This window comes from Neomonachus schauinslandi, chromosome 11 (genome assembly GCF_002201575.2).
Source record: "Neomonachus schauinslandi chromosome 11, ASM220157v2, whole genome shotgun sequence".
Classification (NCBI taxonomy): domain Eukaryota; kingdom Metazoa; phylum Chordata; class Mammalia; order Carnivora; family Phocidae; genus Neomonachus; species Neomonachus schauinslandi.
The window spans coordinates 55,000,270-55,027,151 of record NC_058413.1 but is presented as its reverse complement, the minus strand read 5'-3'; the positions used below and the strand labels follow the sequence as shown (position 1 = coordinate 55,027,151).

General features: G+C 49.1%; 2 protein-coding genes and 2 non-coding genes across 4 annotated transcripts; 1 reads left to right on the top strand and 3 right to left on the bottom strand.

Annotated features, from left to right (window-relative positions):
* Positions 1–1,251: 1,251 nt before the first annotated feature.
* KLHL35 (kelch like family member 35) lies at positions 1,252–11,444 on the top strand. Its single transcript, XM_021704685.1, has 7 exons — positions 1,252–1,259; positions 3,949–4,830; positions 5,985–6,169; positions 7,786–7,904; positions 8,458–8,646; positions 10,104–10,292; positions 11,256–11,444. Exons 1-7 carry the CDS (start codon positions 1,252–1,254, stop codon positions 11,442–11,444), a joined length of 1,761 nt encoding a protein of 586 aa, XP_021560360.1.
* An 8,553-nt stretch (positions 11,445–19,997) lies between these two features.
* RPS3 (ribosomal protein S3) lies at positions 19,998–25,599 on the bottom strand. Its single transcript, XM_021704740.2, has 7 exons — positions 25,526–25,599; positions 24,234–24,364; positions 23,655–23,748; positions 23,091–23,185; positions 21,192–21,379; positions 20,529–20,725; positions 19,998–20,068 (listed from the first exon to the last, which is right to left on the bottom strand). Exons 1-6 carry the CDS (start codon positions 25,553–25,555, stop codon positions 20,532–20,534), a joined length of 732 nt encoding a protein of 243 aa, XP_021560415.1. The 5' UTR covers positions 25,556–25,599; the 3' UTR covers positions 19,998–20,068; positions 20,529–20,531.
* On the bottom strand, positions 20,833–20,977 carry LOC123326288. Its single transcript, XR_006540993.1, has one exon. It is a non-coding gene; the product is annotated as a small nucleolar RNA SNORD15 (small nucleolar RNA).
* On the bottom strand, positions 24,518–24,664 carry LOC123326289. The gene has a single exon (XR_006540994.1). It is a non-coding gene; the product is annotated as a small nucleolar RNA SNORD15 (small nucleolar RNA).
* Positions 25,600–26,882: the final 1,283 nt, after the last annotated feature.

The following is a 26,882-nucleotide window of genomic DNA, read 5'->3' as shown; positions in this document are numbered from 1 at the left end:
CATCACAGTGAGCCCATCACAGCACCTTCCACAAACTCAGCCTGCCCAAGCTGGCCAGGTCACGTTCCTGCAGCACCCAGGCCTCACGGACTCCACATGGCACATGGCTTTCACTGACAAACCTCCCCGAGTGTCACAGCAACCCAGTAAGATAAGGTAGGGCAGGAACTGCAAGCCTCCCTCCTGCCAAGATGAAGAGCTGGGCCAAGGGATGGGCAGTGATCTGCCTAGGGCTGCATGGCGAGTCACGGCAGTTCCAGGACCAGACCCCAAGTGCCCTGGGCCTATCTGGGCTCTTGTCAAAGCAACCTCCTCCCAATTGCTGTCCTCTTCTGTGAAGGCAAATCTCACCAGCCTCTCAAACACCAGGCCCTGTGGCCCTTTGTGGAGGCAGCAAATGATCTGGGACCAGCCTATAGGGTGGCCTCCCCTGGCTCCAGGAGGCCAGGCCTGCTCAGTACTACCACGGCCCACCTCACTGAGTCCCCTCCAACGTGGGTGCATTGCTGAAAACCACCTCAACTCATACGATGCCACGGCCATAGGACCACACGTGGGCCCCAAGACACAACCCCCTGTCCTGCAGACAGACCCACGTCACACACAGGATCACACAGACACAAAGAGGGACCCACCAGGCAGACAACCAGACACATGAAGTCCCACGATGACAATGTCTGCTGTCAAACAGGAACACAGATAGGCAGAGTCACACACAGGTAGGAGGGCATCCAAGGCCCCGAAGCTATGCGGCCACAGAGTTAGTCCCACCTACAACTATAGTCACACCCACCACATCCCTGTGTGCTCCCACACTCACATACAGGTTCCCTGGCACACCTGGACCCTCACAACCACCCGATTACACCCCGACTCCTTAGGGCAGTCCCCCCACACACCTTCACATCCATACATTTATTCAAGGGCACGGCCAGTGCCAGATCACCCCCAGTCCAGGTACAAGGATCCCCGAGATGCGTGCACGGTCAACGCCATGCTTACTCACGCCTCCTTCCTTCCCTCCCTCCCAGGGCTGGCCCAAGAATGGAACAAAAGCTCAGCGTCCCCTCCTCCCCCTCTCCTCTCCCCTCCCCCCTGGCGTCCAGCCCCTTTGTCCTCCTGCAGCTGAGCTGGAGCCGGAGTCCAGGCAGAGCGGCAAGGACACTGGAGCCCGACTGCCAGGGCTGTAGCAGCAGGACAGACAGGAGCGGTCAGTACGAGAGCAGCAGCTGCAGAGCCCCCGAGTGAGCCATGGCCAGGTAAGTGCCAGGTACATCCGGGGACTTAGCCCCTCAACAGGCAGGGCCGTGTGGTGTCTACAAGTCTGAGTGTGTGTGTGTGAGAGGGGGTGTGGGTGTGAACAAGAAACAGGGGGCATGTCAACTTCTAGGGGCTGGATCCCTTAGTTCGCATCAGAACTCTTGGCTGGAGGTACCTAGATGCTTAGCTAGGACGAGAGAATGTCCAATGGAGCCCTGCCTGGGAATCCCTACCATCCACACTGCAACTGGGTCCTCCGGCCCCCAGACTGGGAATCCCCAGGGTGGAAACGGAGTCTGATGTCCCAGTGTGACCACAGTGCCCAGCACAGTAGACAGCAGTAGAACGAATGAAAAAGTATTGGTGCACTTCCCAGGAGGAGACTCCCTCTCCTTGTGCTGCAGGGAGAGGTCCCTCCTTACCCTGAAGAGACCGGCCCTCCTGGATCCCAGCTCAGGGGGTGGCTGCTTTCTTAGTAAGCAGCCAGCAGAGAAAGGAATGGGGGCAGCATGCTCTGATGACCTCCCTCACCTCCCTCTGCTGGTTCTGGGCTGCTCCTTTGGACATGCCCTCACCCCGGCAAGTGTGGCCAAGCAGCTAGGCCTGCAGAGTCTGCAGCCAGGTGGGTTCAGGGCCCAGCCCCTCTGCTTGGGCATAGTTAGCTTCCTGGGACCCTGCCCACCAGGGAGCTCATTTCTGTAATCCTGACATGGGGATCCACCACCTAGGATGACCGGGGCGTGAGCAGTGAAAGCCAGATCTGACCTCCGGGGCAAAGCAGTCTCAAAGAAGACAGAGCATGGAGGGAGAGGCAAGAGGTAGAGGGCAGAGTTGTGCTCCCCTAGAGTAAGTTGCCACCTAAAGAAGTGAGCTCCCTGTCCCTGGAGGTGTGCAAGCAGAGACTGTATGTTCATAATGACCAAATCACAACCAGCCCAGTACCACCCCCGAGTCTGTAGAGTGCTTTCACAAACACCCCTCCTTTGGTCCTCAGAGCAACCTCTAAAGGGCCGGTTTCCTGTGTGCTTCTTTTAAGGAAAGACAAACTTAAAGAAGGGCGGGGGCATCTAAAGAAATGCTCAGGGTTGTGAGGATCAGATGAAATTATGCACATAAAAGCAGCCAGCACACCTGGCGTGCTCCCTTCCTCTTGTGTTAGCGGAGTCTGTACTATGTACCTAGCACTTTTCATATTCCACTTCATAAGCACAATGTCACAACAATGCTGTGAGGTGGGCGATATGACCCCATTTGAGAGGAGGAAACTGAAGGGGAGTGACCTGCATAGCTCACGCAGTGAGTCAGCGACAGAGGCAGGTTTAGAGCCCAGATCAGTCCTTAGAGCCAGCTCTTTCCATCTCCCCCCAGGGCTTCCTTGAGAACACGGGGAGAACTCACTAGAGAGAGGGCTAACTTCCCTCTCAGCCTGGGTTCTAGTCTCCTGCCCTCCTTCCCTCTGGGCCTTAGCAAAGATTGTTCTCTAAATGGAGACATCCTCCCTGAACTCCCTTCCCTTCTGGCTAATTCCCCCTATGCTTCTCAGTCTGAAGATCCCTCAGGGGATACCTTCCCTGAATCCCCTCCAACAGGGTCTAGTGCCCCTTCTATCAGCTCCCACACTCCCCCATGGGACCCCCACCAAGCTGTGAGATCCAGGACTGCAGGGTCCATGCTTGTCTTGCCCACTGCTTGGCACAGAAAAGGCTCTAAATACATGCTGGCTTAATGCATTCACTCAACAAACAGATACTAACTGAGCACCTACTGTAGGAGAGGCAGATATTAAAGAGAATAATCAGGGGGCACCTGGGTGGCTCCATCGTTAAGCATCTGACTTCAGCTCAGGTCATGACCTTGGGGTCCTGGGATCGTGCCCAGTGTAGGGCTCCACACTCAGCGAGATGTCTGCTTGTCCCTCTTCCTCTCCCTCTGTCCCTCCCCCAACTCCTGCACGTGCACACACTCTAATAAATAAGTAAAATATAAATAAATACAGAAATCAATCAATCAATCATCAGGGTTTGGTCAGTGGGGAGCACCTAAGGGCAAGAGGAGACAGAACAGGGTGACAAGAGGGAGCAGAGTTATTCCTCCCCACACCACACTAGGTCTCTGTGGGGTAGCCTGAATCCTACAGCTCCCGTCAGGGGGCCCTTAATATACAGATATTTTGTGCAGGTTCCTGTAACCTCCCGGCCCTCCCGTTCCAGACCTTGGAGAGGTAAACGCTTCCTGCTGTTGGTGACCACGGGCACTGCTTTACCCCTTGTGGGAGGCCCTAAACACTGTCTACGTGTGGGTAAATCGTTCCCTTACTAGACTATCCTCAATTTATGCCATTTGAGAGCTTGCCGTCTCTCTCCTGCTGATATTGATGACAGTTTAACGAGTCTGCAGAACAGAAAGTAATATGACTGAAGTGGGTAAGCGAGGAAGACGGTGATACACCTAAGGCAGGCCTAGCCCTCCAAGTCGGCAGGGACTAGATCACTGCAGCCATAGGACTCCGAATGAAGGGATGGAAGGAAGAGCCGCTGAGCAAACGAAAGCACCTGCGTTACATTCATGCATGCCGGCTTGGGTAAACCAGGGAACGAACAACGGAATGAACGGATGAGGGGCCTCCTGCCCTCTCGCCCAACCCAACCAGGTGGATTTCCGACGCTGTTTGTGTTCTTTACCTGGCAGGATGCTGGAGGGCCCAGTGCTGGAGGAGTCGGAGCCCGGCTCCCTGGCGCCGTGTGCGGGGTCCTGCCATGCGCAGCGCGTTCTGCAGACTCTCAACGCGTACCGGCGGAGCGGCACCCTCACCGACGTGGTGCTGCGCGCCGGCGGCCGCGACTTCCCGTGCCACCGCGCGGCGCTCAGCGCGGGCAGCGCCTACTTCCGCAGCCTGTTTGCGGCCGGGCCGCTGGAGCACGGCTTGGCCGTGGTGCCCGTGGCGCCTGTGGCGCCCGTGGCCTCGGAGGCGGGGCCGGGCGCGGCGGCGGCGGCGCTGGCCGTGGTGCTCGACTACGTGTATGGCGCGGGCGTGCGGCTGCGCGCTGAGGACGAGGCGGCGGCCGTGCTGGCGCTGGCCGAGCGGCTGGGGGTGGCGGGCCTGCGCGAGGCCTGCGCCAGCTTCCTCGAGGGCCGCCTGCGCGCCGCCAACAGTCTGGCGCTGCGCCGCGTGGCCGCCGCCTTCTCACTCGCCTCGCTGGCCGAGCGCTGCGGTCGCGTGCTGCGCCAGGCCTTCGTCGAGGTGGCGCGCCACGCCGACTTCCTGGAGCTGGCGCCCGACGAGGTGGCGGCGCTGCTGGCCGACCCGGCGCTGGGCGTGGCGCGCGAAGAGGCCGTGTTCGAGGCGGCCATGCGCTGGGTGCGCCACGACGCGCCGGCCCGCCGCGGGCAGCTGCGGCGCCTGCTGGAGCACGTGCGCCTGCCCCTGCTGGCGCCCGCCTACTTCCTGGAGAAGGTGGAGGCCGACGAGCTGCTGCAAGCCAGCCGCGAGTGTCGCCCGCTGCTGCTCGAGGCCCGCGCCTGCTTCATCCTGGGCCGCGAGGTCGGCGCGCTGCGGGCCAGGCCGCGGAGGTACGGCCCCCTGTCCCCTTGCCTTCCACCCGTCCTCATCCCGGATTCTGCAACCACTCATACCTGTAGCATCCTTTAATTCTGCTCATTCGTTCACACATTTCATGGGCTTGGTATTGGGAATTCTGCCCTTGAGAATTCACAGGCCAGTGGGGGAGAGGTAGGGATCTCACACCTTGCACACATCCTTCCTCTTGCCCATCCATCCGTAATTCTGAGCGCTGTTTCTGTGCAGGTCTTGTGCTGGGTGTCCGGGACTCGGGAGTAATTGGAAATACCCTTTACCTTCCAAGAGCTCAGTCTAGTAAGGGATAAAAATAGGGCCTGGAAAAAATGAGAGAGGCTTACTCTCCCACCCCTGGAACGCCAGACCGGGAGACTTTGGGTGGAGTAGTCCAAGACGTAGTCCAAGTAGTGCCCTCCCGGGGATAGAAGACAGGATGCCTCTGTCTTACCACACTGTGTCTCCAACACTAAGCTCAGGGCCTGGGACAAAGAAGATGCTCAATATTTGTTAAAGGAACTAGGTAGGAAGCCGATGGCTTGGTTTGGAAATTCTGGTGGGGTCAGAAGCCTGAGGGGTTGGTTAGTGGGAGGGGAGAATGTTTTACTGAAAGGGTGTGTATCCTGGTCCAGTGGAATTAGGGAATGGGTTTAGGAAATAGTTACAGTAGGAGGGAGGGAGCACAACTGGCAGTTGGGGATGAAGGGCAGAAAAGGGTAAAGAGAATGGGTTAGTGGCAGCCAACCTGGGTTGGCTGAATTCCAGCTCTCTCACTTACTGACTCCAACTTCCGGCAAGCCAAAGTCTGTGAGCCTGTTTCCTCCTCTGCAAAAGGAGTAGTAACCCCCGCCTAATAAAACTATCATAAGAATTAAACGAGGTGACTTTTCTAGGTAAGGGCTCTGTAAAGATCCTTTCCCTGTAATTTAGATGTCAGTAGTTGGGGTTAAGGATTGGTGACTCTCTTCCCATTGATATTAGGAAAGGAGGTTGGAGGTGGCAGTCCAGCATGGGACTGGGAGGCAGGGAGTGCAAAAGGGCATAAGGGCATGGAAGGGCAGCAGGACGGTACAGTGTGGCCAACGAGAGGATGAGAGAGGGCCAAAACTTGGGTGCGGGTCAACAGGCATTGGGCTTATCCCCACGCCAGATTCATGGACCTAGCTGAAGTGATCGTGGTCATCGGCGGTTGCGACCGCAAGGGGCTCCTGAAGCTGCCCTTCACTGACGCCTACCATCCAGAGAGCCGGCGCTGGACCCCACTGCCCAGCTTCCCAGGCTACACACGCTCAGAGTTCGCTGCCTGTGCTCTCCGCAATGACATCTATGTCTCGGGTGAGGGCAGGGCCGCAGCGGGAGCCCCACAGGATTGGCTCTTTGCCTCCCTCAAGCCACTCTCTTTTTCTCTCCAACCGCGAGGTGGGGGTGGGATTTTCCCCAATAACCTACAGCTATTGGCTGAAGTGGTATGTAGTCCTGCAGGGCCAGTCACTGGTATGACTCTGACCTTCTTTCAGCAATACCCACTTCAATTCATATTACTATTAGTCACTTCTCTTTCTTTAGCCAACTATGTGCAGAACATTATGCTACACACCTTATATTACTCAATTTCCCCTACAACCCCATTTTACAGGGAGGTTAAGAATTTTCCCATTATCTCAAAAATGGTAAAGCTAGGAGAAACACAGATTGGTTTGATACCAATGGATTGTGCCCTCCCTGAGGTCCAGGCCCTAGAGAGAGAATAAAACAGCCCCTGCTCCCCTGGAGAAGGGGAGACAGACTTCACTTTGCCCCCAGACTTTTCAGCTGGACCTTGAAAATCTGGAGCGAACAGCATAGGCAAAGGTATGAAGACCAGAATGTGCAGAAAGGAACCCCAGGTACTCAGGTCTCCAAAGTGCAGGTTGAGTGCATCTGGGAGAGGAGGGGAGGTATTGTAGATGAGGCAGGAAAGGGAGTCAAGTTAGATCAGGGAGGCTTTGACTCCAGGCCTAGGTAGACTGCACTTGTTGTAGGGAGCAATGGGTGTCTGGGAAGGATAAGGAGCAGAAGAATGAGCCAGAAAGGCCTCAAGGACCATCCAGGCCACACTTTATTACTGGACAACTTATCCAAGGCTGCTGATGGCCTGTGAACAACATGAAGGGCCTCTGCTGGGTGCTGGTGGGAATACACAGAGGCAGGGGCTACAAAACAGAGCTGGGGCTTGAGTCATGGGCTCAGGCTGAGGGATGCAGTCAGGGTTGTCCTTGGGAAGGCTGCTCCTGAGAGGTAAGTCCCTGGTCAGTAACCCCAGGAGGAACGGGGACGAAGAGTCCACAGTTTGCATTTCAGGGCCTAGCCCCATGGGCATACCCGTGCTCAGCTTGGGAGACTAGAAGTTCTGGTTCTGGTCATTGATCTAGAGTGAAAGGCCGTTGGGCCTTCAACAGGGCCTTCCTGGTCTCTAAGCCACATCTGAGTTTTCTGTCTGTAAACTGTGTATAATAATCCTAACACCTCTTGGAGGAATGAGAACAGACATGAAATCATGAAAGTAAGTGCAGAAATGAGGCTGGGTTACTGAGTCACTCTCTACCTTCTAGCCCAGTGTAGGTGGCTCTGCTCTCCCTCTGCCCCCAGCACATTCCTGATGCTTATTTGGGCACACTTTGCACTCTTATCTCTGTTTGAATTCTAAGTGGCCCCCTTTTTGCTTCCCAGAGTACAGAGCCTGGCATACCACCATAAGGCACCCAGTGAAGATCAGCTCCTTCTCCCTAAATCTCTCAGGCCTCTCCCCACAAAACTCCCTGCCCCTTGTCCTCACACCTTCCCACCATTCATTCAAAACACAGTCGACCCTTAACTCTTCCTTTGGATCTGGGGGCCCTTGTTTCTAGGTCTTTAGGGGTGCTGTTGACCCCAAGAGGGCCTGGAGTCAACAGTGGCTTCTCTTTCCCTAGGAGGCCACATCAACAGCCGTGATGTGTGGATGTTTAGTACCCCTTGGCACACCTGGATCAAAGTGGCCTCGCTGCTCAAGGGCAGGTGGAGGCACAAGATGGCAGTCGTGCAGGGGCAGGTAGGGACACACAGCAGCTGCTGCCCTCTGGCTCAAGGTACAGATCAATGGACTTCCTGGGGGAAGGTCCTATAAGACAGTCTCTCTGAAAGATGGGATCTTAAGCACCAAAAAGGAAAGATACTTGCCCAAAGTTACATGATAATGCTGATAATAATACCTAGTGGTCGGGTCAAAAGTGTGGGCTCTGGGGCCAGACTAGGTGTGAATTTTGACCCTGCCACTTTGAAAAAAAAAAAAAAAGTAATAATCTTTGTAAGCTACATCCCAAATTCAGAAAAGAAAATAAAAGTGCTTCTTAGGATCACTTAAATAAGGTGATAAACCCTCAGTAAATTACTAGCTATTACTAAGCATCAGCTTGGTGCCAGGTATTTGACAGGTCTAATACCCATCCCAGAGACGGATATGCTTATCCCCAGGTAATAGAAGAAACCCGCTAAGGGAGGCCGCCCAGGCGCTGGAAGTGCTGGAATGTACCTCCTGTGAGTCTGGGGACAGTTTCTCCCCGCACATAGCGGAGCATCCCACCCTTGCTTGTCCTCATCCGCAGCTGTTCGCGGTGGGTGGCTTCGACGGCCTTCGGCGCCTGCGCAGTGTAGAACGCTACGACCCCTTCTCCAACACCTGGGCGGGGGCGGCACCCCTCCCGGAGGCCGTGAGCTCAGCGGCAGTGGTGTCCTGCGCGGGCAGGATCTACGTGGTCGGGGGCGCCGGGCAGGACGGCCTCAGCACCAACAAGGTGGGCACGGGCAGGGCGTTGGAGGCCTGCTGTGTTTAATACTTCCCTGCTGAAACGAGGGGGTCACTCCTCAGGGCTGTGTGCCAGACTCCGGAGTTGGCACTTCACGTCCTCATCCGTTTTCTCAGTCTCAACAGCCCTGAGGAGTGACCCCCTTGTTTCAGCAAGAAAGTGAGTTCAGACAGATGACCCCAAGGTCACACGGCGGGTCCAGACCTGAATATTTAAGCTGGTGCCATATGGGTTTCATAGATTTTAAAAATTAAGTTAGGGCAAGGGTAGGATCAATTAAAACATTTTTCCTTCATTCAAAACAAAACAAACCCACACACTTGAAATTTTAGAAAACACAGAAATAGGGAAAAAACCACCCATGAGCCAACCACTAAAGGATAACTATTATTAATATTTTGGTGCATTGCCTGCAGGCTTTCTCTGAATCTACTTTTGTGTTTTAGTTTTGTGTTCTTACTGGTAGTAAAATTTTGCATTCTGCTTTTTATTCTCATTTAAATGTAAGCATTTTCCACATGCTTAGAAACTCTTCACAGCCATCACTTCAATTGTAATAGTCTACAGGGTGGATGAACCATAGTTTGTCAACCCAATTTTCTGTTGCTGGACATTTAGGCTTTCTGGGAATAAAAATTAATCTTCATAGCAGCTTCTTCCCTCCCCTGATGGCCTCACAAGTCTGCGGTCCTGGGATCTGAATCTTTCCCAGATTAGGATACCTCACCCCTCTTTATTCCGCAGGACACACACACACACACACACACACCACACACACACACACACACACACACGCCCCCGTTCCTGGGGCTGGCTGGGGGAACTGCCCCTCTGGTGCAGCACTGATTGAATATAGGCCATTCCAGGAGTCTCCAAGGAAACAACTGAGGAAACGGAATACAGATGAACAGGCAGGTAGTATAAGCCCTCAGAAACTCTGGAAAGTGTGAACACTGGTGGGCCTGAGAAGCCTGTGGACAGTTGTAGGGATGGGGGCTGCAAGATACCCTAGCTGGGATCCTGTCATGAGCTCCGAGCACCAGGGGGAGGGAAGTGGGTTGACAATGTATGCAGTAAGAAATGCATTTCTATGGAGGGCCTGCTCTCTGAGGACCTTCTACAGTGCTAATGCAGATGGTACTTCCATCTCCTGGGATGCAGACCTTTCCTGGACCTTTAAAGATGAGGCGGCTTTGGACAAAGGGAGTCCAGGGCTGGGGCCAGAATGTGGAACGAGACTGAGCACACCTGAGGGCAGGGATGGTGGGTCTCCTCTGCCCCGCCCTCCTCCCCCTCCTCCCGCCGCAATGCTAGCTCAGGTCTGGAAGACACAGGCAAATGTGTTGAATTAGTCCCCCTACTGGGGAGGTGGGAGGATGTGGGCAGCAGGGCAGTTGGGGGGGGGGGGGTGAGGCTTCACCACAGCCCCTCCTCCTGCCCCTCAGGTGCAGTGCTTTGACCCCAAGGAGGACCGGTGGAGCCTGCGATCACCAGCACCTTTCTCACAGCGGTGCCTCGAGGCTGTCTCCCTTGAGGGCACCATCTATGTGGTAGGGGGCCTCATGAGCAAAATCTTCACCTATGACCCTGGCACAGATGTCTGGGGGGAGGCAGCTGTCCTCCCCAGCCCCGTGGTAAGTAGAGGCTCCCAGGTACAGCCTTGGTACTGGTTCCAATCAGGAGAGCAAAGTCCCATGTCTTGAGGATGTGGAACTCAGAGGTTGTTGAGTCTGTCTCTGACTCCATGCTAGGCAGTTATACCTAGTTCCTTAGCTTTGTCCTCATTAGAATAATGAGCCTTGTGTTCCACAGATGAAGAGACCAGCCTTAGAGAGATTGAGGCCTCGCCCAAGGCCTCCAGTTAAGCCATGTTAAGGCAGAGCATGGAACCCCAGTTCCAAGTGCTTTAGCCTTGGATGAGGGTCTTGGTCTAAATGACCCTGAAGTCTCTTGTCCTGAAGGCCACCAGCTGGTTGCCTGTTACGGGGAGGTCAGGGTAGAGAAGGGACTTGTTAAGTTCCCCTGCCCTAGTAATATCAGAGCAGGGAGGTCCAGGCCCTGGAGGCTTTGTCCCCTGCATTCCTGGCCTCCCCCACCTCTTGTCCCCTTCCCCGAAACTCCAGAGAGACTACATAGGGGTGTGGTTGGATTGGTAGTCCCTGCCAGTTCTGACCTTCAATGATTCTAAGAGCTTGAGATTTCTGGCTTCTCTGAGTCTGAGATCTTAGGGCGGTGGTGGTGGTGGTGATTGTTGTCACTGTTCCTGGAGTGCTGTCTTCCTGGCACTATGTAAAATGCTTTACATGCTTAACCCCATTAACTGTTAAGGCAACCTTATGAAGAAGGTACTATTATTATTCTTACTTTGCAGGGGAGGAAACTGAGGCCCAGGGAGCTTAAGTGACTTGTCTAAAGCTATGTAGTAAGGGTCAAGCCAGAGCTTGAACTCAAACTGACCCAGTTCCTGCCTTTCTGCCATCCAGACTGCCTGCTCATATTCTGTGGGTCAAGGTTTTATTGTCTGGACTGGCCAGCTGGGACAGAGGGAGCCCCACACTGGACCCCATAGCTGATTATCTTTCTGTTTGTCTACCCAGGAGAGCTGTGGCGTGACTGTGTGTGACGGGAAGGTCCACATCCTTGGTGGGCGGGATGATCTTGGGGAGAGCACCGACAAGGTCTTCACCTTTGACCCCAGCGATGGGCAGGTGGAGGCCCAGCCATCCCTACAGCGCTGCACCAGCTCCCATGGCTGCATTACCATCATTCAGAGCCTGGGCAGGTGACTCAAACTTGAACAGCCTGAGCCAGGAAGCAGAGAAAGGAGGGAGAACTCAGGCTCACCACTGCTCCCCTCATGGTACCTCCATGTAAATAGCCCCTTAACTTATTGCCTCCCTTTCTTATAGAAATAAAACCTTGTTCATTTTTTTTTTTCTTAAGATTTTATTTATTTGAGAGAGTGAGAATGAGAGAGCACATGAGAGGGGGGAGGGTCAGAGGGAGAAGCAGACTCTCTGCCGAGCAGGGAGCCTGATGCAGGACTGGATCCCAGGACTCCAGGATCATGACCTGAGCCGAAGGCAGTCGCTTAACCAACTGAGCCACCCAGGCGCCCGAAATAAAACCTTGTTCAAAGGTTGGGTCTGTGTTCCAGCTCAAGCCTGCTTTGTCTGGAGAAGTAATACCCAGTATCTGCTCCCTGCTTTGATTCTTTACAAAGCACCTTCATATGTTACCTTGTTTACCTTCAAAATGGCAGTGTGGACATGTTTTAAAAATTATGAATTATTTCATGCACAAAAAGTATTTATTTTTGTACAGTTTAAGAATTACAATAAATATGTTTCCACCATCTAGCTTAAGAAAGATTGTTACAAATGCCTTTGTAGGCACCTCCATTTCCAAACCCATTCCTTCCCACATTCCTCCCAAAGGTAATCACTGTCCTTAAATATGAGGTTACTGGCATTTTTTTTAACTTTTAATGAGCTAGTTATTAAGATTTGTATTTTACAGAAAAAGAACTGCCTTAAAAGATGAGGAGACTTGCCCAAGATCACATACTTAGTAATTGGCAGAGTCCATGACTTCATGGAGCTTCAGAATCTATGAAGCATTTCTGGTCAGGATGTTTCTCTTTCTAAACCACCCTCTCCAAACACTTAGCAGTAACAGATAAAATTAAAAGCCAAACTACTAAAAAGATAGAGGCTTAGGCTTATAAGTAAGCAAACATGTCCAAGGACCAGCAACAGTGGAATTATAAAACCATGAGAAAGGGAGAAGCTCCAGCTCTGGGGTTCAGACTCTAGGATAAAGCTTTAAAAAAACGGGATTACAAACCAGTCTCACTGCTAGAAGTCACGGCCAAGGTAGGCCTCCCCACCTCATCAGAGAAGCAGAAACAAAACAGAAAACAGTGTGGGACACCGAGCAGCCCTGAGGCCAAGGCTCGCAGCAAGCTGCAGGCCCAGGCCGGAGAACCCAGCCAACCCAGCTCTGCACCTGGACCTGTGAGCTCCCCAACATCACCAGGGGGCATGAGCCCCTCATGCCATCATAAGCACCCGGGTGGCCTGAGGCTCTATGGGCAGCAACATAAAAGTGCTAGAGGGGGAGGGATGAGCTCAGAGGAAAGAGGGGACAAAAGATGTCACGTATTCTGTCAGGCAAAGACCCAGAGGGTTCAGGTCCTATGCTTGTGTTTCTGAGGCCCAGAGGAGCTGGCCAGGTCCCATCTGGGGCTCCCCATCATGTGCACTCAGATTGCCTTTTGAAGAGCTATCATCTGCTCCCTGCATCCCCTCCGGCACAGCCCCATGCCCCTCCCTGTCTTCCAAAGCCCCAGGGCCCTATCTGTGGGGTCTCTCCAGCTGGGGCTGGCCCATCACAGCCTAGCACAAAGGCCTGGGTCCCAGCTGAGCTGCTACCCTCTGATGATCTCAGATTAGGAAGCCTGTGACCATCTGGACACAGCTGATAAATGGCAAAGAGTAGGGGAGGGGAGTAGTGGGGAGGCCCAGCCCCTCAGAGCCTGCCTGTCCCCACCCCACGGATAACACCCAGGACAAAGCAAAAGTGCTGTATTGTTTAACCACCCAAGCAAAAGCCTGAGTGGAAAAGGTAGGGGCAAATTCAGGGTAAGATCTTGAGAACATGGGCACCTCACCTGGGCTGGGCACTTCCTGTGTGCCAAGCAGACCACCCCATTTCCCCAACAATGACCATTCATGCTCTGTCCAAGCGCCAGTGCCCTTTCCTGCTCTCTGCCTGGACAGATTTGACACCCTCTACTCCAGAGCGGACTCCTCTCTCCTTATGCCCTTATCTACCCCCCTTTTACCACGAGGCATATGGCCAGGACTTTATATGACATCTCTAGTCTTCCCTGACATACCCATAGGATGCTTCTTGAGGCAGGAAAGATGTCAGCTTTATTTCTCTATCCCCCAATGCCTGGAACAAGAGCCCACCCTGCACCCACCTCTGTATGCTACATCAAAGTTTCCTGGATTTCTATTTTATAGTATCTGTGAGGTAAGTACTACCGCCCCACTTAACCAATGAGGAAATGGAGACTCAAGAGTTGTGAACTGATTTGTCTACCAATGTCACTGGTCTAGTGAGTGGTGGCAGAGCCAGGAGTCCTGGGTCCAGCTATCTCCAAAGCCTGCTGTCTCCATGCAGCCTCACCCAGGCTCTGCTAATCTGAGAAAGCTAATCTGGGAAAAGAGTGTGGAGGGTAGCACATGAGTTATTTAGAAGTAGAAAATACAGTATCTTATCTATGGGGGATACATCCCAAGACCACCAGCAGATGCCTGAAACCACAGATGGTAGCAAACCCTGCACACACTGTTTCCTATACATACATACATAACGAGGATAAAGTTTAATTTATAAATTAGGCACAGTAATAAAAGATTAAAAATAATAACAAAAATTATAATACAGTATAATAAAAGTTATGTGAATGTGGGCTCCCTCAAAATACCTTTTTGAACTATACTTACCCTTCTTCTTGTGATGATGTGAGATGGTAAAATGCCTATAGGATGAGATAAAATCAGGCAAATGACAGACATCATGATGCAGCATTAGGCTACTACTGACCTGACTTAAGTCAGAAGGAGGATCATCTGCTTCCAGAACACAGTTGATCTCAGGTAACTGAAATCGCAGAAAGTGAAACCACGGAATTTGGGGGGGGGGGGGGGGGAGCTGGCGCTACTGTACATCATTTCCACCCTGGGAAATCCCAGCCTCATAGGATTTGGTCCCTGCCTTTAGGGGCTTCCAGTCGGATGAGGGGGAGACATGGTTCATCTCCCTGGTGAGTGAGGCTCACAGAACACGATACAAAGCGAAAGTTACACACCCATGTGTCCTAATTTCCTAGGACTGTGGGTTTGACCAAGACCATATATGGAGGGCCTCCCTGGCTCCTAGCCCACTGCTCTTTGCCCCACCTGGGCTGCCTGCTGAATGAGAGGGACTGTCGCTATCCAACAGGAAACCAAACCACAAGTTCTGAGTATATGACTCCTTAGTCACATGGGTTTGCCATACTCTCCCTAGCTGAGAACACACTTCACTCTTCATATGCCATCAGAAGCCACTGAACCCAAATTTAGTTTTTGAGTTTCGTTTTTGAGAAGTTCTAACTATTTATAAGGATTGGTATTTTAGTACTGTTATTCTTAGTGGGCTTCTAAACAAAACAAAATGAGAAATTTACTTACCTTTCAAAAAACACATAATACTCATTCTATCTTACAATCACCATATGGATTCATTAGATTCTTGTATAAATCCAAAATACATTATGAGATCATGATGAATTTATTTTCCTCTATCTTGAAAAACTTTGCTATTTCATCATCCTAAAAATTATTTCATGTTACTCATCAGTTATTCCCAAACAAGATGATGATGATAAAACGGAAGGATGGTATTTCCCGGAAGATGGAATAGTGAATACACCATCACTATCACTATCACATCATCCTTCAGTTTCCATACTGTATTCCCTAAAGTACTATAGATCATCTTTCAAGAAGGTACAAGAAGTCCAGAGACGTTGGCTGAGAATTCAGGATTTTTCATTTTCCACCCAAAATGACACAAAAGAAAGCGGACAGAGGATCTTTCACACTTAATACAGACAAATCAGAAAATGAATGCAGAGACACATGGTAGCACTCTAGTCTGAGGATGGGGAAATTGGTCATATAAACAAAATCTTTCCTACATGAATGTTTCTTAAACTCAAGAATTGGTGAGTACACAACGTATTTCTAAAAACAGACAGGAAATATGGCATTTTAAATCATGCAACAGGGAGGATTTCATCACACAATGTTTTTTGACAAAGACCCGTACCACCCTATTTTGTCCAGTATTCATCTTTTATGATGCCTATGCCCCAAAATTTATTTGGTATGTTTGTTACAGTTCATAAGTGGAGACATGCTGAGGCAGTTGGGTACTCAGGTGACCATAGGGAAACAGATGCTATAGATATTTTTAAAACTCATTAGATTGGTCTTTCAAATTGATCTTTATAAATCCAAAATCAAAAATGTTTTAAAATTATGGAGCAAAGAAAATGACTGTCCTCTCTTCAACATCATGAGCCATCAAAAATTTTTTAAGTATTCATTGTTGACAATGCAAGTGCAAAACTAAACAAAACCAAAACCCCAGAAGCAGTAAGCTAGAGCCTACTAGATATATCTGAAATCTGGGATCAGTAGTTATAAGATGAATACATTCCAGCTGCACACATGGTGGCTGATGAGCATTTAACTGCATTCAAGGGATGGTACTCTTTTTGGGTATTTCCAGGCAAGGAAAATATGAAATTGCTGTTTTAATTCATACACACACACACACACACACACACATATACAAGTACCTATTTTTGTGAATATATGAGTGACAGTTTTATTGAGATGTAATTCACAACCCATAAACCCCCCCCATTTGAAGGGTATTAATTCAATGTTTTTTAGTATATTCAGAATGGTGCTGCTACTGCTTGCTAAAATTTTAGTTTTTTTTTTTTTAAGATTTTATTTGACAGAGAGCGAGCAAGCGAGCACACAAGCAGGGGGAGCAGGAGAGGGAGAAGCAGGCTCCCCACTGAGCAGGGAGCCCCATGCGGGACTCCATCCCAGGACCCTAGAATCATGACATGAGCCAAAGGCAGTAGCTTAACTGACTGAGCCACCCAAGTGCCCCCAAATTTTAGTATTTTTAAATACTTGTTTGAATACTTGTAAAATTTATAAAATGAAACGTTTTCCACTTTCCCTTTTACTTCTGTAAATTAAAGTGACTTAAAATATAAAAGGTAGGGTGTCTATTGGACCCAGATGGTAAATAGCTATGGCTACTTTTCCTGTTGTATTGGGGGAAAACCAGTGAGTAAAGATCCATCACCTCTGGTCTCCCATCCCTGAAGGGAAAAGCTGCCCTATTACTGGGTCTGTGCTCTCCCTCTCCTCCCTCTAAAAAGCAAAAATATTCTTAAAGGCCGGGGGAGCCCTATCCTCTCTCAGCAATTTGGGATTCAAAGGGTCCAGCTCCTCTGGCTCACCACACAAAGGACTGGTGGGAGCAGGCTGATCATGGGGGCAGTCCCTGGCCAGCCACTGAAGGTGAAGGCGGGGGATGAACCCATCGCAGCAGCACTCCATCAGTGGACAAAGGCCCAGCTGCACCTGGCTGGCTGAGCTGCTAGTACAACGCAGGACTGGGCAGCAGAGGCGTGGTCTCATTTGAATTTCAGAGCCACTGGGACTCTTACTTGTAAAAATGAGGGTTTAGAATCAGGTAAGTTGTTCCCAACCTATCCATGACATTTGTTCTCAAACCAGAAGTAGGGACTGTGAGATATTCTAAATATTTTCCAAAGCCTAGGAGAAATCACACATTCTGCTAAGATGTATGATGTGGGTTAAAGTTGCTATAAAATGAAGCTGGTAATGGAACTGGCCCATTACAGGGATGTTAAGATTAATGAAGTGTTTACAATAAGCTCGGGGCATGTAACAATTATCTTCTCACCAAGGTCATGTTGCTTACCAAGTTACACATATAGTTTCGATCAATAACAAATAGGGAAGTGGTTTGTTTCATAGATAAAGTAACATCAAAATCTCATGTTCCTGAGGAAGAAAAAATAGTAAGAACAACTATCTTTTGATGTTGAAAAATGTTGACTCTCAGATACTTGAATGCTTTCCTGCCCTGGTGTTGGCAAGCCCTAACATGAAGCAGCTACACTTACACACAGCAACACTGGAGCTCAAAAACATTCACTAGGTGGAACATGGCATGACTAAGAGCCCAAATTCACCACCTGTATAATGGGGTAGTGAGACCCGACCAGAGATGCCCACTTCACAACAGAAGCAGAAAGCACGGTTTCTATGGTCAGAGCCCTTATGGTTAGGGTGGGGAGAATCCAATACCATCAAGTTAAGCTATTGATTCCCAAGAAGATATGCTGAAGTACTCAATAGTAACATCTAACATTCACTGAGGACTTCCTATGGGTCAGGCACTGTGCTATGAAATCAGAGGCAGATGAGCAGAGGCTCAGAGATGTTTGATGCCCCCATGCTCATACTGCTAAGTTGTGAAACTGGTTTTGAATCCAGAGTCTGGCTGGAAGGCCTGGGCTCTTAGCCTTTGTCCTGAGAGATAATATACCTGATGATAAACACTACAGACAGGTTATTAATAGTCTTCTTTAACTCCCAACAGCCCCTTGAGATACGGAGGATCAGAAAGATTCAACCTCGGTAGATCAGTGCTGCTGTCACGTTTGAACCCGGGTCTGATTGCAAAGCCTAGCTTCTCCCCACCACCTCTCAAGTCTCCTTTTTAAAGCACTCTGCAGGGTGCCTGGGTGGCTCAGTCGGTTAAGCGTTTGCCTTCAGCTCAGGTCATGATCCCAGGATCCTGGGATCGAGTCCTGCATCAGGCTCCCTTTCCTCCCCACTTGTACTCTCTATTTCTATCTCAAATAAATAAAAACCTAAAAAAATTTAAAAAAAGCACTCTACAGAGAAAGGTATCCTCCACCCCACCAGGCTTGAACATTCCCATAGCCTTTGCCTTATTTCCCAGTCAGAGGGTTGGCTGACCCCATTATCACCTTGCTGTGGGCTCCAGAGGAAAGATTCTGTCTGGAGGCAGATCCCCACACCCCAAGACACCTTCTACCCATTGTCCTCTGATGCCACCAGTTTCTGTACTTCTCCTGGTTCTCCATTAACAATGCTATCCATTGGTCCTGGGCCCTTCCTAGGCCCCTGGGCCTATTTCCAAGTTCTCACATTCCAGCAGCTATTCTTTCCTTGTCTGATGGACAAGCTAATCTACCAGTTCCTGCTTGAAGCCCATCCCGGTGCCAGGAATCCTAATGACTAGAACTCTTTAGAGCTTGACAGTAACCTTCTGGTGAAGTCCACGAAAGGATAGCATTTGCTTCCATGTTGCCATCAGCCAGATTTCCATCAGTGGGTTCCAAGGGCCATTCCACAAGTTTTGGCTACCCAGGATCAAAACCTTGCCTACTGGGGGGAGGGGGGAAGAGCACTGTGCAAGTCTGGGCCCCACCTCTACTATGGAAATCAAAGGGGCTAGCTATCTTTCTCCCCACCTCAGGCAGCTGGACTGGACACAGAACTAGCCAGCCAGATATCCACACCTGGAACTTTGAACTTCAAAGGGACGGACACAAAGGAAAGGAGGCAGTGGAAAAACTCACTTGAAGTCCAGGGGTGGTGGTAACATCGTTTAGGGTAACCTGCCTTTCTTCATGGGGCTGTCGTTAGTGCTTACCTAAGCTCTGCATTTATTTCATGTCGTTTTTTGAAATGGCTGAAAGAAATACCCCAAAGCCTCTCCTTTTCTTTACCCGATAATGGCTATCCAGGGATCCTCACGTTTGGTAACTCAAACTTTACACGTGCACACTAATTTGCATAGTTTCCCACAGGTGCACGCAAATTCAGGGAGTTTTACTTTCCTTTCCCAAGCTACTACTTTGGTGCCTAGTTCCTGCTACAGCACCCCCTGGTGGGACATTAACAGCACTTCTGAATCCCAACACACCAACTTCCAGTTCTAAGTAGGCTGAAAGGAAGGAATTTAAACAATCACATAATCTGATGCACAAAGACCTGACCGGCTGTCCTAGTACCAGACACTGAGGTCTCACATGACCAGGGCTGCCTTAACCGGTTTCCAGCACCCAGTACTCTGGATGCTCAGACTAGCTGAGCTACTTTCACAACAGAAAATCCCCTCACAACTGAACTACAGAAGTCCAGAAATACAAGAATTAAGCAGTCTAGCTCCAGCATTTTTCAGTGAAATTGCAAAATGCCATTCGTTTTATCCAGAAGGGATAAATAAAACCTTATGATAGCTGCCTGTATTGCATTAGATACAGGGGTGAGCACAGAAATCATTTATTCAAGGCACTCAAATCTCACTTTACACGTGTGCAGTACTGAGGCCTCCCAACACCAGTTTGTCTACTCAAAACCACCTCACCCTCAGCCCTTCTCAAGGTGCTGTCCTGTGAGCAATCAGCCTTTGCTTTCACCAGATTTACAGGATATTACTCTGGTTAGCTCTGTTTGGGTCCTCCTGTTCTTGCTCTTGCCTCACAAGCACAGCTGAATCAAGGATTTCAGGGAAAGCAGGCAGGGAAAGTGAGCCATGCAGCCCTGAAAAAAAAAATCAATCAAGAAATGTTTCCTTGGGGCAACAGAATTCTCGGACCAAATGTGGACATAGTCTATTCACGCCATGTGTCTTTCTCAAAGATTTTATTAAAGGTCTTTACAGATTAAAATAGTCTCCAGATCCAGCTGCCAAAGAGATCCTGAAACCAAATAAAGCACAACAGTAAGAACAGAATCTTCGCCTGAATATTGGGCTCTTTCATTTCCCATTTAGGATTTGCATGAATATATACACACAGAACACCTAGAAACAAACAAAAAGTACTGGGCATAGGAGAGCCTTGGTGTTTTAACTGCTTAAGGGGCTGCTGAAGAACAGATAACTAATTATTAACAAGAGTGCCTTGATTTTAAGCAAATAAAAAGAAAAATCTTGTTTCAAACACAGGGGTAAACATAGGAACTTCTTAGGAGACCAAGGCAAATACCCCTCCCTACAGAATCCCTGGTTAAACGGGCCCCTGGCTCCAACCTGTGTTGTAAAGCAAGTATAGTCCAATGTTTATGTATTTACGTGCTTCCCACGGTATGGGATATACTATTTGTCGAAGACAAGGGAAAGGGGTCCTATTCCGCCCCAAGAGGCCCCTCGAGACACACCTGTTACGCGGTGGGTACCGGCTGCGGCATAGCAGGCGGCTCTGGCTTCCCACCCTTCTGTTCCGAGATGGGCGTGGTGGGCAGTATCTCGTCTTTGGGTTCCACAATGCTCACATGATCCGGCAGGGGCTTCTTAGGGCCAATCTTACCACTTGGATCCCAGGGAAGCATGATCTTCACTTTGATGCCCAGCACACCTAGAAGACGCTGTAATTAGAATCTAGCTGTGGTTGCACCGGTCCCACGACAGGATAGGGCAGAAGGAAGACAACAGTAGGTTACTCCAGCACCCTTGGGTCTGGTCCCTTCTCAGACAAATGCCTCTAATCAATCAATGAACAGGACACTTTTGCAAAAGGAACCCATGCACAGCACCACAGAACGTGGCACTGACAAGGACCAAGAGCAGGATGTGACCTTTCTGACTCGTCATCGTGTCATCACTGAAGGGTACACAGGTGGCTAAGACGAGCAAACCAACTCTAAGAGCTGACTAATCTCAGCAATTTACTTCTTATAGTTCAATACAGCTCATCAATAAACCCAAGTGGAATATGAACATGCTCTGCTACTCCCAAAATGAACTGCCCAACACTGAGGTGCGCATGAAAAACCGTATCTATCTGCTAAACGCTCTTTGCCCCCGCGCTCCCAGCTGCTCACCCTGTCTGAGCAGAACATGGCGCACAGCAGTATCAACGTAGTAGTTAACAGGGTCCCCACTGTGAATCATCAGGCCATCCACAAACTTCATGGATTTAGCCCTCTGTCCTCGGAGTTTCCCAGATACCACGACCTCACAGCCTTTGGCCCCACTCTCCATGATGAACCGCAGCACACCATAGCAGGCCCTTTGGGAGAACAAGAGACAGATATCCACCTGTTATCACCAAAGACAAGACTGTCCGAGCCTACCCCACACCACCACGTTAAAAAGAACAAAAACACAAGACTCACTAGTCTGCACTATCTTCAATGTTCCTTTAATGGAGAATACATTTGACCAGAGCCTGGCAATTCTCCTTCATCCCCATCACACCTCATCTTAAGCTGACTCCTTAGGGAATATATGCCAATTCCTTCTAAGTGCTTCCCAACCTTGGTTGCACATTAGAATCACCTCAAGATTAAAAATAAAACAAAAATACCTGTAAAGTTGAGGCCTCACACCAGGCCAATTAAGTAGGCAATTATAGACTCAAGATTTACTCTTATTTTTATTTTATTTATTTATTTAGGAGAGAAGGCGCACAAATGGGGAGGGGGGATCTTAAACAGGCTCCACACTCAGCACAGAACTGGACGTGGGTCTCAACCTAATGACCCTTAGATCACAACCTGAACCAAAACCAAGAGTCGGATGCTTAACTGACCGAGCCACCCAGGTGCCCCTAAACTGGCAATTAAATGGTGGGGGTGGTACAACTCAAGCACAGGTTGTCCAGTCCACTCTGCAAATGCAGCATTTCACAATCAGGTAAGCAATCAGTAAGAACCCAGAAGTAGCTCAGTCACTGAGCGGCCCCTTTGTGGTTTACTAAATACTCCACAACCTCCAGAATTCAGATTCATTAGGAACTCTAACTACTAAATGTAGACTACTAGCTCTCTTGACTAAAGTGCTAGAAAAAGACTTCTAGGCCTATAAAACGGACATTAAGCCTTAAAATATCATGCCCCCCAACTCATTTATTACTGTATACCCTAGGACAGACTAAGAGCTAGCTGCCACCTTCAACAGGGAAAGTAAAGGCGGACCCACCACTCTAGGCTCCAGCTCCTTCGCATCATCTCATTTAATCACCACAAAAAGGAAAGGTGGATATAATGACCCCCACTGACAAATAGGAGATCCAAGGTCCAGAAGGTTAGTAAGTGGATTAGGTCTCAGAACTTCCAAGTCAAACTCCAGTGTGTACAAAAACCACCTGGACCGGGTTGTTGGGCCACAACCGCACTTTCCATTTCAGTGGGTGGAGACTGAGAATTTTTATTTTACTAAGTCCTCTGATGACGGCAGTGATGCTGGCCAAGCTTTTGAGGACCATGGTTCTAAGCGGTGTAGCTGACATTCAAAGGAGACAGGCAGTCTTTCTTGTTTGTCCCTACCTACAGCCCTTCCTGCCACCCATCTCCCCACCAGGTCAACCTTCCTAAAGCACAGCTCTCATGTCCTTCCCCTGCTGAAAAACCTCCCAGGGCTCTGCAGGAAGTACAGACTAAATTTCATACACCCAGGCAAAGCATTCCAATTACTTCACAATAATGAAATTGCACAAAGAACTCCTACTGAAATCTCATCAGTAGGCCCAGCTCCAGAGCCAACCTAGCTACCTCATGCCCTTTAGAGTCCACCCCTGCTCACAGATAAGCTCTTCCCATCAGGACTGTTTTTATCTCTTTACAATCCCCACACTTAATGGAGCCAAGTAACTTCAACAGGAATCCTAACCTCCCCTCCCTGGAGTTTTTGTTCTATTCCCAAAGCACCAAGAAGAGTACTCCCCTTATGGCGCTGACCACTCTTTAAAACGTAATTATTAAAAGTCTCAGGACACTTACCTCCGCACAGCAAGGCCTCCTAGGAGTTTGTAACGCAGAGATTCTGCCTGGGCAATAGCACACAGACCTCTTGTGGCCACCTTTTCGGCATAAAGCTTTAAGAAGGAAACAGGGCACACCCTTAAACCTGTTAACTTTCCCCAGTGTTTTCAGTAAAAAAAAAATCACTTCATCATAAGAGCATGTATCACTACGGCATCCCTCAAGTACTAAAACACTTCTACTACCCACATACAGCCTACACTTTGTGACATAATCTGAATTTCTTATTGCCCTCCCATCCCTAGCTCCTACAGCTGTACCAACTGATGGGGTAGCCAGTCCATACCATTACTATTCCCAAGTTGAAAGCAAAAAATCCCTTAACCACCAGAAATATGCAGAAAAGGACTATAACAGGAAGCCTACTTCTTATTAAGATAACTTCAACAAAATACGAATCCATTTGTAATACTCTGTGATCACAACTAAGGTCTTCATGACCATAAGGGTTTACAGAAGTACCATCCTAAATAACCATTTCCAGGTCCACAGTAATCTCTGGCATAAGCCACACTCACTCACCTCTACACTGCCCTCAGGGAAACCAAACCTCTTCTGAACCACAGCAGTCAATTCCCGGATCCGCCGGCCCTTCTCACCAAGAACGTTCTGCGTCCTGAGAAAAAAAACGGACAATACAGCTCTCACAAAAATTCCAAACATGGCTTTAAATTTTATATATATGTGATAGTAAAGTCTCATTCATCTAACATAGAAAATACAAATTTTGGATGACAAAAACTAGAGTCAGATTTAAAACACAGTTAAGAAAATCTACATTTGCAGGGCGCCCTGGTGGCTCAGTCGGTTAAGTGTCTGCCTTTGGCTCAGGTCATGATCCCAGGGCTCTGGGATAGAGCCCAGCATTGGGCTCCCTGCTCCATGGGGAGTCCACTTCTCCCTCAGTCCCTCCACCCCCACCCCCTGCTTGTGCTCGCTCTCAAATGAATGATTAAAAAAAAAAAAAATCTTAAAAAAAAAAGAAAAAGGAAATTTACGTTTGCTAAGGCCAATACACTGGTTGTCCCCTTAAGTTTACAGAATACACCATCCTAGCATATACAACAGTTAAAGGTGATAGCCAAGAAAATGAGTTTTCACCTGGTGGCCAAGATAATGATTTCTGTCCTGGTTGGTGTAACTCGAACCTCAACCCCAGAGTAGCCATCTTCAGCCAGCTCCCGAGTAAGGAACTCATTCAGTTCAGCTTTAAAGATGCCATCAGCGACAAACTAACCAAAAGGGAAAATTCACCATTAGAACCTGTTGCAGCGTCATTTTCCTGCCTAGTCCTTCCGCCAATGCGACTCTCATCAAAATTCAACACCTGGAACAAACAACCCATCATCACTCTATTACCCTTGTTCCAACACTCATCTAGCAACCCTTCTCAGACAAATGCCTCTAGGTCGTCCTTTGGAAGTTACTTTAACCCAAGGGCCCTTAAAACCGCCACAGAACGCAGCAAGGAGTAGGGCCACCTGGCAAAGATAATACCTCCAGTCAGACTCGTCATCTTCTCTTCATTGAAGGGTTTTTAAGATTTGTTATGTGTACCTACACATGCTAAACAAAAAGCTGCTCTAAAATGGCACATCCACAACTCATTCATTCAGTACAGCAAGATGCTACCCTCCTAACTAAAATATACTAACTTAAGTAGTCTCACTTGTAGACACAACTTGGACCATCTGAAGACTCCCAGCCATGTTATCTTGTCTTAAAAGCTGGTAAATCCTAACTCGAGAAAGGATGTGGATTAACACGGTATCATGTACACACAAAATGACTAGTCCCGTATTTCTAACGCAAATGGACTTTACACAGTTCTCGCCCACGGAAAAGCGAAAAGTTAAAACTTGATGAAGCGCTCTTTCCAGGTCTCCTCCCTCCATCAGCCCATGAGTTTCCCTGGGGTGCAGATGGAGCAAGAACCCGTCAGCAGCCTTCCCAACTGAGCTCTTTGGGGTCAGAAAGCCGCACCTTGACACGAAGAAGGCACGAATACGCTGCTACCTCCCGTTCCCAAAGTCACAGTGAGACGTGAGGGGAAATGGCTCAACCCCTCAAAATATCACATGTTTACTAACGCTATTTGTTGACCAAGAAATGATCACAAGCGCTTTGTCCCGGGCAGGAAGGGCTCCCGGTGTTCATCTCTGCTCTTCGCCCAGAAGCGGCAGAAAACTCTCGCTCCTTTCCGCCGCCAAACTGCGCTCGCCGGGCTCGGGCCCCGTGTTCAATCCACCGCCATCCGCCGCCTGCGGGAATGCCACGCGGCCCAAGCCGCTTCCCGGGGCAGGGCATGGAGCTGCGGGTATCGCGACGGCTTCTCCACAAGCCCCGACCCGCGCGGCGCCACAGTTCCCCGGACCTGGGCCCCAGGGTCTCACCTTCCTCTTCTTGGAAATTTGCACCGCCATCTTGCCGCCGCGCGCCCCGGAAAGAAAAGGAAGTGGCTCGCGGACGGAAGTAGGTATAAAGGGGCGAGCGACGACAAAGAACTGCGCGACGTCGACGCCTGTAGGCGCTCCTGGTAATTGTAGTTTTTAGAAAGGCATTAAAGCAAAAAAGAAGGGTAATGGAGACACCTATAGGCAGAAACGGGAAAGGGAGCAGATCAATCAGAACTCCAGAACTGCAGGGGAACCTAGAGCCCAATTCTTACTAGCTTAAAGGTGAGCAACATGAGGCACAGAGATGGAAATTACAGGTATAAGCTCACACAGCAAGAGCATGGAATCCTGGTCCATACACTCTACACTCAATGAAATTAATTTAGGTCCAGGTCTTCTAATCTGTGTCTATTTCTTCCATTCCAAATGATGACAATCTTAATATCTAATATTTATTAAATATTCTAGGGATTGTTCTATGCCCTCTATATTATGAACTCATTTACCTCTACCTCACTTTCATAAAGTCTGTTAAAACTTGTAGCGGAAGTCACAGAGTAGTGGTTCATGGGCTCACAATTATTTTTCCATTAAAAAAATGTTCCCCTTACATTTTGAAAATTTTAAGCATACAGAAAAGTTGAAAGAATTATGTATATATGCATCACCAAGGTGCTCCAAATAACATTTTTGCCATAATTGTCTTATCGCATATCTATCCATCCCTCTATTCACCCAAGGGTGCATCTTTTGATGCATTTCAAAGTAAGTTGCAGACATCAGCACACTTCACTCTGAAACACCTCAACAATAATTTTATTGAGAAAAAATTGCCATACATCACTGTATAAGTTTAAGGCACACAGTATGATAGTTTGATTTACAAATATTGTGAAATGATGCCCACGATAGTTTCCACTAACACCCATCATGTCATATAGATACAATAAAAAGAAAAGAAAGAAGAAATGAAAAAGTTTTTCTGTGATGAACAGTGTTATTTTAAATTTGAGTAGTTTGCCTACATTTAAAAATCAGGAAATTTCGCTATAAAACTATTTTAAGCTTCTCTTAAAAATATAGAAAGATCTAGCAAAATACTGGGCCCCCATTTCCTCATGGCAACACTCTCCTTCCCTGTTAGATGGCGAAGGGCTTTCCAATGTGCCACAGTCCCTGGCAGCTTCACTCATTTATTGTCTGGCCCTAGAAGCCATTTGAGGTTTTCCCCAGCAGTAAAAGGACTCTGATGCAAAGATCTGTCCTATAATCATGGAATTACCAGAGTTCTGGGGGGAGTGGAGCAGAGGGACCAGGGAAGATGAAAAGAAGTGGATAGAACAAAGAGAGAGGT

Bases quoted from the DNA above. Each gene is read 5' to 3' on its own strand.
- RPS3 (XM_021704740.2), bottom strand. From the start codon at position 25,555: ATGGCGGTGCAAATTTCCAAGAAGAGGAAG. The intron at 23,186-23,654 runs GTGAGTGAGTGT...TCCTTCTTAAAG, and splicing joins TCCCTGAGGGCAGTGTAGAG to CTTTATGCCGAAAAGGTGGC. The intron at 21,380-23,090 runs GTAAGTGTCCTG...GTTCTCCCAAAG, and splicing joins GGAGGCCTTGCTGTGCGGAG to GGCCTGCTATGGTGTGCTGC.
- KLHL35 (XM_021704685.1), top strand. The intron at 4,831-5,984 runs GTACGGCCCCCT...TCCCCACGCCAG, and splicing joins CTGCGGGCCAGGCCGCGGAG to ATTCATGGACCTAGCTGAAG. The intron at 7,905-8,457 runs GTAGGGACACAC...CCTCATCCGCAG, and splicing joins TGGCAGTCGTGCAGGGGCAG to CTGTTCGCGGTGGGTGGCTT.